Source organism: Centroberyx gerrardi, chromosome 4 (genome assembly GCF_048128805.1).
Source record: "Centroberyx gerrardi isolate f3 chromosome 4, fCenGer3.hap1.cur.20231027, whole genome shotgun sequence".
Taxonomy (NCBI): domain Eukaryota; kingdom Metazoa; phylum Chordata; class Actinopteri; order Beryciformes; family Berycidae; genus Centroberyx; species Centroberyx gerrardi.
In genome coordinates, this window is record NC_136000.1 from 14,446,565 (window position 1) to 14,464,658 (window position 18,094).

At 43.3% G+C, this 18,094-nt stretch overlaps 1 protein-coding gene across 2 annotated transcripts; it reads left to right on the forward strand.

The window, feature by feature from the left end:
- The first annotated feature begins 3,270 nt into the window (after nucleotides 1-3,270).
- Nucleotides 3,271-11,044, forward strand: ciartb (circadian associated repressor of transcription b). 2 transcript variants are annotated; one of them, XM_071896507.2, is made up of 6 exons: nucleotides 3,271-3,369; nucleotides 5,598-6,045; nucleotides 6,426-6,501; nucleotides 7,305-7,383; nucleotides 8,990-9,116; nucleotides 9,601-11,044. In XM_071896507.2, exons 2-6 carry the CDS (start codon nucleotides 5,638-5,640, stop codon nucleotides 10,000-10,002), a joined length of 1,092 nt encoding a protein of 363 aa, XP_071752608.2. In that variant the 5' UTR covers nucleotides 3,271-3,369; nucleotides 5,598-5,637; the 3' UTR covers nucleotides 10,003-11,044. The 2 variants fall into 2 exon arrangements, with proteins under 2 accessions (XP_071752608.2, XP_071752609.2); XM_071896508.2 differs by having other exon boundaries at nucleotides 3,277-3,364.
- Nucleotides 11,045-18,094: the final 7,050 nt, after the last annotated feature.

Consider the following 18,094-nt stretch of genomic DNA (forward strand, 5'->3'; position numbering starts at 1 on the left):
CTGTGCTAACACTCTCCTTCTGAACGGTGCTGGAGGAATGCCTGTGAATGTCATGGAAAAGCAGTTGCATTTCAGACCTCAATTCTGTCTGAATCAAGATGACTTTTGGACATCGAGTGATTTGTTTGCTGGAGTGAAAAATACATTTGACAGGAAAAATGAGCAGAGAGTTATGGTGCATTGTCTGGCAGTGATGGACTGATATTGTCACGATTGTGTCTGTCTAAATGTCTAAATGTCTACTACTCCATGTATTGTAGTTGCTTTAATGAAAAAGTTTGAATGATGATTTGCATACTTAAGTTTATGTCATCTTTTCTATGCACCGTGAAGTTTCTCCAGCAAATTCTTCAGTATAGAAGTTCTGAATAAAATGTGACTGATGTGTTTTCAAACTTTGGCCTCCCGTGTGTCATTCAAGAAAATTGTGCTCTTTTTAGTGTGTGTGTGTATGTGGGTGTCTTGGGAGGCCTACAATTAAAAAAAAAAAGAGTAGGATCGGTTTCCGCCCGGCTGGACACCTGCACCCCCCCTCCCCTCTTACATAACCATCAAACTCGTCACATCTAATTAACAAAAACAATACCCTGGAAAAACCTTATCTAATCATCTCTCTCACATCCATGAAACCCTCAAAAGGCACAACGCCTCCAAAGTTCCTCAGTCCTTAGGGTGAGGTGGGGCGCTGATCTTCACCCACGCACACGTGCTGTGCTTTTCTTAGAGGGAGGGTTGGGACCAATGTTTAGCGTATGCCCCTATAATGAAATGGGTATGTGCCTCTGATTTGGCTTTTATTTTTTATGAATGAGAGTGGGAGACATCCAGTCTCTGTCGGGCACAGAATCAGCCAGCCTCTCTGACAAATTGTAAATCACAGTGCCAGTTTTTGTGCGTGTGACTCATCTGACAGAAGAATGCGTCAACAAAAGAGCCGTGTATGTATGTGTGTGTTTGTGCGTGTGAAAACATCCCCTTTGTGAGGAGAATGAAAATTGCTCGCTGTTGTCCTTTATGTGAATGCCAACTGCAAAAGAATTGGAGTTGGATTCTTCTCAGTGCAGAAATGTTCCTCAAGTTCACACAGAAGACGCGTTTAACAAATCCACAGCAATCTGTGATTTAACACTCAAAAACGCTTTGTGTTTGTGCAACAAAGACAAAAAGGATGTCAGGATGTTCAGGAAAATAGGGCTCAAAGAGCAATAAGAAAAGACATTTAGGTATTTCTGAACATTTACTACTGATATAAATGTAGACACTAGAAATCTGAATTTTGTGGAGATTTTGATTCCATTTTAGACTAATATCTGTGCAGGCTTTTGCCGTTATTCTAAGCACTACATGTGCCTGAAATATCTCTTTGATCGAAGAAAAAATGTAGATGTTTGTTTCCTATCCTTTGATGTGACGTACACCATAGTGACAGGGGAGCCTTGGAGACAAAAAAGGGAAATGAGAGTTGCCGGGAAACTGTAGGAAGTGCATGGTCGTCTCAGAGGCCGGGGTCACGAAGGATGTGGGTCTGGGGAGCGAGACGACAGGAGACTGCTCATGGGATGTTTAAAGGATTGCAGTGGCAAACAGCACGATTTTAATTCTACATGAGCGGCTCGCTGTCCCAGCAGGCGTGTCACCTCCACCGGCTTTATGGGAACACTGGGGTCTGCGGTGCGCATTCTTCACAGCGGGATGTGATTAAATGCACAGCAGCGAGAAGTAAACCCATCTCTCTTTAGGCCTGGACACTGGGCTGCTGTTGCCCCTCTCCTGCCTGCTCCTCACTTTGACAGCAGAGCATAAAACCACATGTGCGCCTCTATGATCGCTTGACCGCAGAATGCCCTTAGAATCTACTTACCCAGCTGCAATTAAGTAAGGTTTTTATAAATTGTACGGAACATGCTCATTTTAGCAAGCGCAGAGGACACTCCAAGAAGTCCTTCTACATTTAAAGCCAGACAGATTTGCACCCAGTTGTTAAACTGTCTGGGCGGCGTCTTTGGCTCTGTAAACATCCCAAAGTGCATTTTCACATGCAACCTATCCATTCTGCAGACAGAGGGGAAAACAGAAGGAAAGAGGAGGGGAGTTGGGAGAGAGGTGAAGAAGAAGGGGAAACATGTTGCTTTTAATTCTGTTTGACTTGGCTAATTATGATTGTCAATTGAGGGAGACGGGGAGCATGGGCTGGATGTTTTGAGTGGGCGTCTCCCAAATGCATGTGATCACGTTTGCTGTGAAGGGGTTTGTGACTCACTGGCTCCAGGCTCCGAATCCTCGTCTGGCTTCCCACCAGAGCCTTCTGCACTCAGCCTCTCAGGCAGCCAAACACAGGCCCTGTGAGTCATGCCTTTACCGTCACTGTGTCCACAGAAAAAGAACAAAAAATAATCAATAACAATCAATACGGCCATTTAACACGCTGCATGTGAATTGTCTTCATTGACAGACTTTGTTAGAAGGTGGTTCAGGTTTTGCATGTAAAATTAATCCTAGGGTTTGATGTCTTGGCTTAGACTGTTTAAAGGTGGATGATATGAAACAATAACAAACAACTTAGATCTATGCAGTCTAGATACTGAAGGAAAAAGGCATAGCAACATAAAGTAAAGAACTCTATTGTGAAGTGGGAAGTAAGATTAGTCTAAGACAGTTTACTTAGGAAAACATTAGGCTGCTAATCAAACAAAGTCAACAGGCTATCTTGTTTAAATTTTTGCAATGATACTGGCAAGGTGGCAGGGTGGCCTAGTGGTTAGAAACCATCCTTGGCCTATACCAGAAGCCCTGTGCCCACAAACATCTGCCCTGCTGAAGTGTCCTTGAGCAACACCCCGAACCTACCAGCCCCAGACTTTCTCCACAGGGAGTAATAAAGTATAACAATATTAATAAATACTAACTGAAGTTGCTGACTGTGCCTTTAGCGAGCTGGACTGCTTACTGGCATGCCACAAGTGAAGCATCATCCAGATGATATAATGAGGAAGAATGCCTCTACAATGACCAAAACTAGCCCCGGATTGACTTTTCGCCCAGCTGCTGAAATGAAACTGATCCGCGTGTCCACGTGTTTGTGTCATTTCCATTTCATTTGAATATGTAAGCCGGTCTCGCCTATCGGTCCGAGGCTGCCTTGAAAAGCAAACTCTATTTGTCAGAGAGGGGGGGTTTGAAGAGCAAATGGGAGAGCCCGGCGTCTTTAACCCCGCCCCCCCAGACACGTTGCCTTGGGAGAAGCAACACGGGCCGCCGGATCGCAGTGCTGCTTCACTCACACACCGCTCAGCACATCAGCTGCTGTCCGCCCGGAGTCTGGATTTACCGCTGAACAAAGAAGAGTGCGATTCACTCCATCCCGGTAAGGTCGGTACCCTCGCTATAGCAGATCCTTCAAATAATGGGACGGGACGGGACTCACTGAGCCGCACTCATATTGTGTGGAGCAATAAAATACTCAGATGCTTTTATTTTAACAATAAGAAATCATCTAGAGGAATGTGGCACCGTTATGATGATAGCCTGTGTTTGACCAAAATAAGCAGTTATCTGTCTTGTGGAGGCGCTTTATTGATAATAAGACAAAACAGTGTGGGCCTGTACCGTGACAAATAATCCTATCGGTGCTTCTGCTTTTATATAATCCAACAATGTAGCCTGGGCTGCTAAATTTACTACGACTGATAAGGAAGAGTCTATTGTGTCTGTTGCCCAACTGCTTTTAAGTGGATTTGTCGGGTAGATCTATCTTCGCCATTTCTTTTCTTTTTTCTTTTCTGTGGATGTTATTGAATGGAGTTAATGATATTGGAGCTCGCCATGAAGGCAGATGTTCAGAGTATTTCTGTTCAGCAGCGTTTTTAAATGGGAATGAATAGGCTACTGTTTGTGGTGGACATCTGTGGGCTATTCATGTGCCCCACCTACACAGGTAGTCTATATATATCATATCATACAGGCTGTTTAGAGAAGAAAGGGAATGGCATATGTGTAAAAACACATCTCTGACCAGAGGCTGTTATCACTTGAACGTGGGCCTGTACAGCAGTAATTTGAATTTTCCATCAGGAGAAGGAATGTAAGAAAGAATGCATGCGGTGTTTGTGAAGGCCCAAGTGAGGTTTAATGGTAAAATGAAATGACACTGCTGTATAAAATCCCCCCCCATAAGGAATGTGGTTGTGCAAAATGGAACAATTAAGTTACAGATGCCATTTGTAGTTGTGTGAGAAATTTCTAGTGTTTGGTTCTCTGTAGTATTGTGTAGGTGTGTGTGGGTGTTTTGTAGGAAGTTTCCACACAGAAGAGCACATTGCCTATCTATGCCTAATTAAAAAGTAATATTCCACAAGAGTTTGAAAAGGATACTTTGTGCATACAAAATAAGTAGGCATACATGGAGCATTACCTTATATTACCTTTTTGCCCAGTTGTGTGGTAACCTGTTCACACACCTACATGTTCTTTGTAGGTCTTTTGTTTTCAGTAAAGCGGATCAGCAGTGGTCGAGCCATATTGTAGGCTGTAATTACAAACATCCAGATAGTTTTCTTGTTACGTTAGAGGCTCTAAAACCAGTAAAATCCGAGCTAAAGGCCCTACATCTCTTTTTAACAGTAAGATCGAAAGCTGATGGTGATCCTGAGACCAAGAACCAGGGAACAGTTAACTCTCCTTCTGTCACATTTCACAGGAAGCAAGAGACATGCCAGGCAATTTAAACTCAAATAACAAAAATACTCCCTGTGCTGAAAATGCCATTCTCGCTTTATTTATTTATTCAGGGAGCCACCTAGTAATCATTGAGGATACAAGTAGGAGAGATAAAAAGAGCCTACAAGCATTTTGTAACTCTCTCCTGGAGGCCATGAAGAGTCTATGGCCGGATGAGGTTTTATTCACTGGGCATTGTTTCGCGTTGTGAGCCGCCAGTGCCATCGTCCATTTAGTAAAATGCTTTATTTTTTCATAAGTGTTATTTGTGTTGATTCAAGGTTTCCAGTCTGAGCTATTGGTAGTCATGGTGGCAGACCCCCTGCTTCTTTGAATAAACAAGCTAACAATGTTTATGAATGTGTGTGGCAGCAGCAGCCGGCAGGCCACCTGATATAAGCTGGGTGGGGAAAATATCCGTGCTGCTGCTTTTGAATAACACCGAAATGAATAGATTTGTTCCAGATAAAATAGGAATTTGGTAACGTGTGCTGTTGTTGTTGTGTGGAGATTGTAGATGAGAATAATTCAAAGAGCCAAGGATTTGAATTCCTGACGGGAAGAACCGTGGAGCGTCTCGCTCAGGGCGACACAGGCTTGTTGGGGGTGTGAAGGTGTTTGGTGTTTGCTTTTGATGGCGGCCAGTCTGTGTTTACTGGCTCAGGTGTTGCGGCTGCAAAGCACACAGGTCAGTGTGGTCCCAGCAATTGGGTTTCACTGCCACCATCTGCTCAGCATACTCAACTGACTCTCTGTGCTTTGCTGTTCATCTGCAGGGTTTTTAGAGCTGCATTTATCTGATGCTCTTGTTCAAAGTAACCTACAGTGTTCATCTCTTTTGTGTTGTTGTAATATAGTAACCATGGCTTTCTCTCTGTCAGGTCAGTGATGGTCAGTGCTGGTTAGAGCCTGCAGCCAAGGATGTCTGCTACAGATTCGGACAACTCCATTGACTGGCTGGCTAGTGACAACGAGGACGATGAGAGCGAGCGGGAGCCCGACTGTGCCGGAAAGCGCAGCCAGACAGAAGCTCCTCCGTCACACCTGGGCCCGTCTGAGAGCAGCTGCTGCAGAAGCAGCGAGGTGAAGGAGGGTGACAGTAACTGGAGCGAGGTCAGCGAGGCCTCCAGCCGGGGGTCTCCCTCCAGCTGCACAGACACATGGGACAGGGACGCCTTCGGACTGTGTCAAACACAACGAGGAGAAAAACCCAATGATAAAAACACTCAGCAAGCACTGAAGAGGCCTCACAGCTCCACAGTGGAGGAGCGCAAGGAACGACAGCTCATTTCCAACGAATCAGAGAAAGACCGGATTTTCACCCGTAAGGTGAGGACCTCTGTGACTCATGTTTGAGGTTGACAGTGTCAGCAAAACTAGAGCGTGCCTTATCACCTAGATCAAGTTCCCTATTGGTTCTAGTGTGCTTCATGCATGACATTTCCAGTAAAAATGACCCTCCCCAGTACTGTAAGACTAGCATTAGTCATACTTTTCGCAAGAATTGCTGAGTTATTCCCCCATAATACAATTACAATAAAACAAAAGAACTTAAGCGGTGATCTAAATCATGCTGAGCAACTTTTATATGACACTGAAAGGCAGTTTGTGGAAGCCAGTTTGGTATATGTTTATTGCTATGAACAGTGAAAGGCTTTTGAACACGTTTTGACAGATATTACCTACAATAAATCAACTTTCTTTTTCAGTGCACGGAGTTACAATGCTACATTCATCCACTGTCTTCAATCTTGACTGGGCTTCGTTCAGGGAGATACAGACAACGTAAGTCAGCCATTTCATATCTTTTCTCTTTTGCGCCTTGTAAATCTTTTCAATAGGTTCTGTACAAAACAACCATTTCTTAGGTGAACCTAGATCTCTCGAGTCGGTCTCTCTCTCTCTCTTTCTCTCTCTTTTTCCTCTCCTCTCTCTCATGTGGATCAGAAGAAAACAATAAACTGGATAGACGGCGTGCCACTCTTTGAGAAATAAGTGTCCCTGAGATTTGAGAGAGAGATGTCTGAAACATGTACACTATTGTTTGGTTTAGGACTATCAAGTAACCACAAGTATTTCCTTTGTGTGGTGTCTCTACCTTTTTATAATGGAGCCCATTTTGTGCATAGTAAAGGTGTGTATAGAGCAATGCGAATCACACTTCCTAAATGGCCTTTGAGCTTCAGATCAGTCAACATATTAAACAGGGAAAAATACACTTCTGAGTTATTTTTATACCTATGGGCAATTTTCCTGTAAATTGGATGCCTGGCAGAGATGGGTGAGAACATACCAGAATGCACACAGTGTAAGGCTCTACCTAAGTCGACTAACACAGTATGCATTACAGGGGCCTCTTAATAAGGCTTCTGTAAGCGAGCACCATGTTCAGGCAGGCTCTGAAAGTGCTTAGTTTGGGATCCCGGTCAAACCCAAACCTTGTGCGACCCGACACTTCCTGGCCAAAGAGGCAGGGAGTCTACTCCCTCTCATACACATTTCACACAACCCATCTGCTTCACAGATTCAGCCCTGCTGTCAACACAGTTCATGTGGCTCATGGTAGAACTCCCCTTTTCCTTTCCCAGGACTCAGCAGTTTCCAGGAGAGTGTGGCCATGGACAGGATTCAGAGGATCATGGGTGTGCTGCAGAACCCCTGCATGGGGTAAGTGTCTTCAACGTGGCCCACATATCATAAGTCTTACAGGTTGCAATATAGTCATCCTATAATATTCATTCTATACCAGTTATGTACATTTGTGTAGATACAGATGGGCTCAATATAGTGAGACATACTGTATGCCTGTGTGCTTGGTCCAGCCTGAGCGTCTTTCAAATAGCTTGCTAAAATAGAAAATCTCTGTTTCTTCAAAATGCGCTCATATAGCTCTGCCCTCTCTCTCTCTCTCTCTCTCTCTCTCTGTTCCTTTTCAAAGTCCAGTCAGAATCAGCGTCATTTTAAGTAGCAGGTGCAATTACAAGTGCTAGACATTGTGCGAGCTAGCAGAGAGTCTAAGTGGCCTCAGACATGTCTGGGACACATGGCTCACAGCATGTTGCCCAGTGAGGAGCTGCTACCCCCACGCACTCAGGATAAATTTACTGCAGAGTTTGCTAAGTCCCGCTATTGCAAGACATCTTGTTAAAAATGTATCAAGCTCCAGTCTGGGAACAGTGCACTTGTGTCTGCTTGATTAGCTCTCCATTGGTCAGACGGTATAATGGGCTGTGATATCACCCCTTTTAAGAGGAAGGTCCATCTGAAATGATGCTTTTGAATAGCGTTTTGATGCTATATTCAAGTCACGAAGTAGCAAATGATTCCCATTCCCTCCCTCTCCAGCATCTTACTTTTTATATCTCAGTATTGACCATTTGCTGGCATCACTACTGATAGCGGTTTACCTCTACCCTCTAGCTCTGCATTAAAAGTACCACTACTGATACTTGTGGGGGAGAAAAGCAGGGCCTGCAGTGTGCTGATAGGGCAGCCAGTCACTGTGAGAGTTTGTATCAAGGTATACGGATATATATACGGTGAAGTGCTATAATTTGGCACAGACTAATTGGAGTCCTCACTTACCAGCTGCTCCCTTCATGTGTGAGACAAAGAGTGGGTGTGGCAGCCGCCCCGCAGACAGCCGGGGCAGAGACTGGAAGGTGGACTAACCCCTCCCTCCCTCGTTCCCTGTGCCTGGTCTCTGTTGCCAGCTGGCAGCCCCCTGCAGCAACACAATGGTAGATAGGATCAAAGTGACTTCTTTAGCAGTCACTGTTGCGGATAATCTATCACATGAATTTAACATGCTCTGAATGGAGTATGGCAGGAAGGTCCTGATCATATGACATGGGCTAATCCCTACCAACCATCTGGTTTTGACGGGTGGGAGTTAATGGGCACTGTTCTCTGCCCACCTCGAATGAGAGCTGCGTCACCACGAGGAGTTTATTTTCGCTATGACGCTGTTGGAGACCGCTGTGGCTTAGGCGTTTATTTTTAGAGGCGAGGAGAACTATTATACATCAGGCCACGTGTGAGCGCAAAACATGTGTGAAATATACTTAAGACAGTATTCCCTTCACATGGAATATGGACTCTGCTGAGTGCCGAGTGCTCTCTGTCTATTCAAGATTACACATTTCCTGTGTGGCGCTTGATGCAGAGATAAGATTGCAGAGAGAAAGTTGACGAGATGTTTGCTTGATTATGCTGATTCATGCACTGATGGCACCGAGCACTAATAAATGTTCTCTCCTTCAATGTCTTCCAGGGAGAAGTATGTCAATATCATTCTAAAAATGGAGGAAATGCTAAAGAGCTGGTTCCCCAATGTAAATCCCCAAGACCAACTCACTGTCACCCAGACAGAGGAAGCTGCTCCTACCAAGAAACTCAAGGTAAAATTGAGTTGAAATTGAATTACAAGAGCTGAATTGTTGTGCAAGAGCTCCTGGGTGAGGCGGGCCTGCTGTCAAGAACACAAGGCAATGGAAGAGGGACTGAAATATCTATTATTATTTAATCACAGCTCTGGTACAGGGGAGAGAGGATTAAAATCTATTTTTACAGTTGTGAGGTATTAGAGCAGTCTCAGGTTCACTAAGAACAATGACGGAGGAGAAAAGGTAATTTTGGAGGAGAGTCCCTAAGGGGATAAGAAAGGTCAGAAGACTGTGGAACATTCCTCTGCATTTAGTTAGTGAGGATTTACTCTGGCTAATCCTGACACACCCTCACATAGAAAGGAACTACCTTTTTTTTTTTTGGATCAACAAAATAGAGCTATTTTGCTCCTCATAACTGGTCGTAGTGTCAGTGAATGCAATAGATAGGGTTATGACACAGGTGTAACTCTAAACTATGGTCTCTGTTTCTCCACAGCTATCTCCAGTGACCACGGCTCTGGCCAGTGCAGCAGTGAGCCCCGTCAACATCAGTGCTCCTCCAGTGGGTGTTAAAGCCCTGAGGGTCACTGACCTCACTCCCCCTGGAGCCTACTCCGCCAGTAACCTGAAGTGGCTCCACACTTCGCCCATCTGCTCCCCGACAGCAGAGCAGGCCCAGGCTGGCCCCAGGCACCTGCTGCCCCCCAGAGACAGAGAGCTAACGCAGGACAACGCCGTGTCCTCCAGCACGGACAGCCACGCTAAGATAGACTCCTTACCCAGAGGCCCTCCGCTGGGCAAAATCAACGCGCCCTGTCTAGAGAGGCTCCTCAAGTCTACAGAAAGCATCATCACCCGCAAGGGGACAGGGGGTATGATGGGCAGCAGCTGGTCCTAGTCCAGACAGAGGGCTGGCTGTCCAGCTACACCCCCCTACGCAGCTCAGCTCAGCTCAGCCCAGCCCAGCCCAGCCTTGCCCACCCTGCCGGGAGCCAGTCAGCTCACTTAGTCCATTCCAGCCTTCAGGAGAGACGGGAGCCTTCATAAGGGACGCCACAGATTCCTTTTTTAACGTGGAAGGAGTGTCGGTGAACATGTACTCTCTGTGCGAGAATGTGCCCTCTCTGACATGACAAGAGTATCTGCTTTAGTTCCCTTTTGTTGACTTATCTTTTTTTTTTTTTTTTTCGTTTGCACTCTTGAATTGAATTGTGTGTGAGAGTTGGGAAGGACAAAATTCACACGCTGAGATCCACAGAGCGGTTTCCAGTGATTTCACAGCTGAATTGTTCCCCCTGGCTTGTAGATGCAATAATATAGTTTGAATATCTGTGAAACAGCCATTTTGCCTGAAAGGGAAAGGATTGGAAGAGTAAATTGTGCTGGGAGGGAACATTTCAGATATCCAGACATGTCAGTGGTCTACATATAGTTGTACTGAAAAATGTGGGTGGAATGTGATGTGTTTTTTTTTCTCCTCATGACTCCACTCTTAAGTTTATTGATGTGACTGTTACTCATTTGTATACTTTATAAATAAGTCTTTTGGTACAACTGTTCTACCTCAGCGGGCACCACGTCAAGGTTAGTGGGCAGGAATGTGAACGCTACACTCAAGATCTGCAGTGAGCCAAACGGCCTCTGATGGCGAGGTCGAGTGTACGAGTTGTTCTGCTTGTACAAACGGAGGATGCTCTCTCCGTGGGGATGCTCTTGTGGCCTGACTGGTGCCATTGTAAAGAATGTCAACTGCAGATTTCTTTTGAGTCTCCCAGTAGAAGGCAAACAGTGCCTGTAACGTCAAGCTGTGCCTGTACGCTGGTTTAATAAAGAGAGAGAACCGTTCAGAATACCTGATCCTCTGTCAGATGTACAAATCAGGAATTCTCAATCTCCTGCCATTTCCTGTATCAAGTAAATTATTAAAATCTTGCCAACTACTTTCTGTGGTCAAGTAGAACAACTCTTTTATTTTGCCACAGAACTGGACAGTATGTTAGACCAGCAGAGAGGGACAAGGTATTTCTCTGTGTAAATGTTTCAAAAAGGTTGATTTACCCTGAAAAGTGGCCTTTATAGTGTGAAATTTTATACTTTCAAAATAAATGTGGTTATATTTGTTTGACGCAAAATGACTGCAGATTTTTCTTTTAGTTTGCATTTGCTGAAAAACATCATTAATGAAGTACAAATTGTGTACTCTATTATGTTGAATTATAGCCATGGTGTCATTTATATTTTTGGTATTTGCACATTTTCTGCCGTTTTCTTCTTATTTGCCCCTTATGTCCTACTGATGGAGAAGAGCAAATGACGGTAAATTGCATGAATTCAGGAAAATACCATCTGCGTCACCAAAAGGAACCTGAGTAGCTCATTGTAAATCACTCCTAAGATCGAAAATGGGTCAATTAACCATCAAAGAACACTGAGGAAAAGGTCTCAAATGATTTATATCAGGATGTTAGGCCAATTATAGGGAGAGACGACAGGAATGAAAGCCACTTCCTGCTGAAAACGGAGATGCATTGTATGTCTGTTATAGAACATGATGTAATTTTCAGTATTTCAGAGTATGCTGTACAGAAAAAAAAATGAAATTTCTGCTTTTACAGGGGCACATCATAATGTGACAGTGTCACTTCGCATTTCTCAGAAAGCATTTTCTGATGAAATGGGAAGGCAGATTTTCTTTTTTTTTTTTTTTTCTGTAACCATACTCTGATCTGCTTTCTTATGCCTGTAGAATACGAGACAACGGAGTCCAACAAGTCAAAAAAGCATAATTTTCATCAGAGAATATTTTCACAGGAACTCTTACAAGTATAAAAAGTAGACAGCTTTTTAAAATTTCAGCTAATTGGGGTCTGTGGGGCCACTATGCAGGCTGGTGTAGAAAATGAGACAAAAATTGACAAAGCTACAATAACTTTTATGTAGTTATCTGTGTGATTCAAGACAATTTCATTTGTGGTCCCACTGCCAGGAGCTTTACCCTGAGCTCGACTAACAAGAAAATATACCCACATTGGCAGCAGCGGTATTCCCTGCCAGCTGGACTTCAGAGGGAGAGGCTGCTGTTCCCAAATCTAAAATTGAATGCTGCCATCTATAGGTGAAGGCATACATGGTGTAGGTACTTCTTTTCCTTATCCTTAGGAGATACACATAATTGGAAACTGGGATATAATACTGCTTTAGAATAGCTTTTATTCAGCAGAGAGAGCATGCTGTATGTGAATTTGAACACTTTTTGAGGAACTAGTATGATATCCCAGCTTTGGATTCACTTTCAGTCAACCTATACAGACAGATTTAATCATTTTCTGTTGCTTTTTTCAGTATGAACATGCTGTATTCACACAGAGAGTGAAAAGGGAAGTTTGTGGGTGTAGTGTGACGTAGAATACTATCAGACAGACTAAAAGCCCAGACAGATAGAATCAAAATAGAGTATGGAGGCCTAGCATTTTTTGATTTTTCTCTCTTAGAATCACATGATGGTCATGTGTTCCTGCTCCAGATTAAAAGAGGTGATTGGTGGGAGGCTTTAGGGGTCGATTACCCAGACTGCATTGTTTCAGCGTTGCCGCCCCAGATTCCATCTCCCAGGGCAAAGCTAATGGTCTGGACTCACGTGCCCAGAGGCCCTCGGCCCTGACAGCATCCATGTCCAGAGACAGTTGGCACAGCTTTTGCCTTCAACTTGCCCTCGAAAGGGAAGTTGTTATGAATGATAGGAAGAGCTGCATCAACACAGAGGCACCTCCTCGTACGATTGTCGAAGAGAGCTGGACCAAATCTCAACAATGGTGCAGCGATAAAGCTATTTGTGAGCACGTGATGAGCTAAAAATAAAACGGAGGATTGGCCAATCTAACCTCAAAATGGCAATTTACAAGTGCACAGTAAAAGCAGCAAGTGCAAGAGTATCCCATAATGATAACGAATTAGTGTAATGGTTAATTACCTCGACTATGTGTTTAACTATGTAAGCGGCATCAGAATTATTTGGCAATACAATAGACCAATCTTTTGAAAAAGGACAAAGGACAAAATTTTAGTTAGACTCCTGGTATAGTTGTTATAATGCCACACTTACCAAGGCTATGGAAAATAAGTCATATTGCTTCAATTTTAAAGGCTAATCTTTGTTCACTAGAGGTTATGCTTTGTACCAATGATTGATGTCAGAGTTCTTTGTCCAGGCGATGTGTGGGCAAAACTACAAAGACTAATCATTACTGGAGGAGCAGAGATGGGAGCCTTTGCTGAAAGCATTCAAAGGAGAGTGGGAGAGAAAAAGAGAGGGGAGAGAGCAGGTCCATAGTTCCAGTTGCAAAGAGCCGGAAGGAATAATAAATAGATCCTCATTCTCTCAACTACCCTTTCATTGTAAATTGGCCTTGATTTGAGCTCCAGCTGAGCCTGAAATGACAAGGCAGTGTGGCGCTGAATAGGAGCCAAGCTGGCAGTTTGCTCTGCTGGAGTTATTTATATGTACTGTATGTAATTCATTTTTTCTTACTGATCTTTCTCCCAGGATCAGAAAAATAGATGAAACTAAGGGACAGAGGCAGATGTCATGTCAGTCCCCCAAAAGAGATCCTCCCAACAGATGACTGTTCATCAGATAATAGAGAAAAAAACTATAGACGTGATGAAGTCAAAAGCACAGTATGAAATGAAGAAAGGTCTCTCTTGAAGCCATAGAAAATGAGAATATTCTGATTACCACAGCACAGTGAATGAAGATAATTGTGGCATCTCTTCCCCTCTTCACCTTACCACTTTTACCCATCGGTAAGGCAATAATTAAATGTAATTCCCACTAATCCTCCCCTCCTTGTCCTCCTACCCATTGACTTGCCTTATTGTCTATAGTATCTAATACTGTACCTATAGGACAGTTTTAACAGGCAGTCACTACCACACACTCATCACATGTATTAGATAATATGCTGGAACCATAACTGTTTTGCTATCAGTGCAGTGAGAGCTGATTGAAACCCGATTGCATCTCAGACCCATTGGAGCCACAGGGATTTACTCCTCTGTTATTAAATGCCAAGTCTCAAATGTTTGGACCTCGATGGGCACTCAAGCATCGGGCAAGAAATCAAGGCCGGTTGATTCACAGGTACAAATGTTGAAAATCAAAGCCATTAAATCTGCTCTTTTGCCTCACAGTCCATGAAAAACGTGGTTTCTCAATAATTTACAGGTTGTTAAAAATGTGAGAGCAGGAAGATTTGCACGGGGAACAGCATGCTTCAGAACATTGTATGAACTTCACAGGCAGAGCAGCGCCAGCCCACTGCAGACGAGACTGTCACGTTTTCATCTGATGCCTGCAAAGCTAGAAATGTACTCATTATGTTATTATGAATTCTACAGTTGATTCATTCACGCCCTACAGAGATAATGGTCTCATTTGTCAGAATGGTGGGCACTTTTAATTGAGAGACCTGTGGACCCAAAATATCCCCTACCCAATTACTAGGAGTGCAGGTTATACAAATGATCAAACCACCTCCATGAAATCCATACTGCTATTCACTGGGGAGTTTACTAGGTTTTCAATATAAAGTCGATTTTGCATAACCAGTGGCGAAGTCTGGTCATCATCTTGTTGACCTTGGTTCATCACAGAATAGAATTAAACATGTGCCATGGAAACGTGACATTTTGTAGGACACACTACAAACCATTCTTGTTTGTATGGTTTATTATTTATTATTTATACTTTCATTTTCTATTGATGTGGACCAAGTGACATAAGGGAGTTTCTTTTTGATATTGTGGTGGAAATATTACTACCCACCAACAGTCTCCAGAGCCAGCACTCCTTTAACAATTCCAGAGCCAAATGGCCACCAAGTACATTGATCCCTAATAAAGGCAGTGGTGGCCTCTGTTAACCAGTCTAGTGATATTGATTTCACCGTCTCCAATAGGTTATCCTCAGCCCTTTTAGGAGAAAGAACCGAGTTCAATGTGCATCTTTGCCATTCTATGTGTGTTTCCTGCAACAGCAGCATTGATTTTGAATACTTCTGCAAATGCCAGGTTTTTGATGTTTCAAACAGGGGAAATGATTGGTGAATAGGGCGCATAATGTAAGGAAATTGACATGAATGACATGAACAGAGTATGAACACAATGTAGAGGCTAGATTGGACAAGAGCAATTATTGAAGAGTCTATGAACATGTATGGGGCTGATTACTGGATTGTGCTTTACAGGACCTGTTCAGAGCAGAAATGATGAGGGTCAGAACAAGGCATTAAATATGCACTTTGTATAGAGGAGAAGCTATATGCATAAATGAGATAATTAAGCATTTGACTAAAATGAATGAATGAATGATAGCTATTCAACAATATGCTGTCATGCATTTTTAAAATAAACGATTAAATTCAGAAATGCTCCAACAGCCAAGTGTGGTTAACTGTAACTGATTAACATTACCTTAGAATATCTTGCATATGCTTCATTTTTCATGGCTTAATTTGTACACCATTTTGAGATGTAGACTGTAGGTTGGTGCCTCAGAGACCAATTATGTGAGCGAGGCATCAGCGAACCCTCGTCCCACGACCATCCGCATACCGTCAGCTAATTACCTGTACTTACTGTTGTAGCAGAGGAATAGCACCGATCCCCGTGGGCTTTGGATCTCCTTGCAACAAGCAAACTAGAGTTGAAAAGGACAAACAAGCAGCATTTTAGTTCATTGCATTTGGGAATTTTCAAATCCCTCATGGTGCATGTACATTCTGTATGGGCCTGCATGTCTTCCAAAACATGTATGTGTCTGACAGCAAGGGAAATGTACAAATAACATTAAACCCTCGGCAATATTTGGATGTATGATGTGTACAACACCTTCAACTTATGCAGCTCTTTAGAAATACATAATTTTATCCATACAGATATTCTCTCTCTTCAATGAGGATAATCTATACATACAAGTATGATTATAAAATGTGTAGTACACCTCATCCATATAAATTAAGAATAATATGAATCCTCTCAAAATATGGGACTGAAGCAATAAACATGCAACTGTCTGCCCATATTGAAGCTCTGTCACATCAGCAGTTGCTGCTAGCAGTGAAACTTGACTTTGAAGGAAAGGTCAACCAATCAAATGGCAGCTTCTGCGTTAAAGCAGCATAGACAACCTCAGTGTGAGCTTATCCTAATGAACAACACCTGCCGCCTCCCTTGGGCCTAATCACACAGGTACCAGGGAAGCAGACGGGCAGGGATGGAGAGTACAGGGGGAACAGACCACTAGCAGGGACACTGCCACTCCGTGACAGATCAAGAGCACGGAGCCTAAATATGGCCCCCCTTCATTAAGTCTCTTTTCTAAGAATAGGGGCAGACTGTGCTCTTGTAGGTATGAATAATGGAAGCAGCCTCCAGGAGCTCATTTCCAGAGAGTGATCATCATGCTAAAGTATGCCCTAATGATCACACAGATAAAGTGGGAGGCTGGCATGCATGATTAATGCCCCCAGGTCTGTCTCCTGAGCTACACAACCTCCTATTGTCACCGCCAGCCCTCTGACTGCTCCATTCACAGAGCATGGAGCATCAAATGTTCATAGAAAAGAAGATACAGTATTACATGGCATCGCTGGAGTTAGAGGATGCATTGTAGACATTGCTGATGGCATACAGAGCTGGTTGTAATGTCAGATATATAATACTCGCTGGCATGGATACAATACCTATCCATGCCTATGTAAAATCTGAGAGCAAATTCATAAATATTCATATAACAGATGATTGATTGTTGTACACAATATAATCAATTCAGCACAAAATATACTATTTAAGAACTAAACATTATCTCTTTTATGTCTCAGTAATACTTTTCATCTTACATTCTACTGAACATGTTCAAGCATTGATATTGTCTGTTGTGTATGTGTATATGACCCCTATTGGCTATATTTTCTTTTCTTTTCTATTCTCTTTTTGTTGGCTGTATGCACTTGCAAGGAACCATCATTTAAGTTTCATGTTACCTCAGTCCTACCCTAATGCAACTTTCTCTGTAATGTCCACTAGGTGGCACTATTGTGAAAGAAACATAAATATCACTGGAGAAGGTGCAGCCATTTTTTAAGCAGGTTTTCTAAGCAGAGTTTCATTTTTCAACACGGAAGCATTATGTAACTATTAGAATTTACATTTAGCAGGGGTCCAACAGCGCCATCAGTGCAGCAGTAGCTCTTTACTGTTGGAAAAAGTCAACATATGGATGATAACAGTGCATGCAACAGGCTGCTTTATAGTGGCAAATGTCTCTGATAGGATTTTAAGAGTTGCGACAGTCACTCTCCATGCAGTTTTACCTGCAGGTAACTTACATACTTGCTAAGGAGAGTCACTGAATTCTGCCTGCCAAATGCAAACATCTGCCTTGTTATAGTCTGATCTCAGACTGTGACACATCTGAGAGTCAACCACCGCTTCAAGGAGAGTTGCATCTCTTTAGATGAAGGGCATGGGTTTGGTTACAGCGTACAGTTTCCGATAGCATGCCTTATCTGTCTGTGAGAATGGTCTAAGCAGAGCGGGCCACTGCGTCACCATCAGACCTGTTGTCTGAACATCACATCTTAAGTCCACTGGAATCTCATGATCCAGCACCCTGTTGCTGGTCGACCACAGAGTTGCTCCCAGCATGCCAGCTTTGACTCTGTTACATGAGATGCATCAGAACCACTAACTGCAACAGATGACTGGAGGGCGCGCCACTTCACACTCTACCAATGACAAAGCCACAAAGGACTCAGATCATGTTGCAGTGATACATGGCTGAAATATTTACAGTCACCAGGCTGGAGATAGAGGCTGAGTATAAACGAGTGAGCCAAGCATACTGTGTGTGTGTTCTCTTATCTCATCATCTGCCAGTAACTTACAGGATGTCGTAGCAAACAGTTATGGGAACCGCTAATGTAGAAAGG

Coding starts and splice junctions, on each gene's coding strand:
- ciartb (XM_071896507.2), top strand. CDS start 5,638: ATGTCTGCTACAGATTCGGACAACTCCATTGACTGGCTGGCTAGTGAC. Junction 6,046..6,425: donor ACCGGATTTTCACCCGTAAG/GTGAGGACCTCT, acceptor TTTCTTTTTCAG/TGCACGGAGTTACAATGCTA. Junction 9,117..9,600: donor CTCCTACCAAGAAACTCAAG/GTAAAATTGAGT, acceptor GTTTCTCCACAG/CTATCTCCAGTGACCACGGC.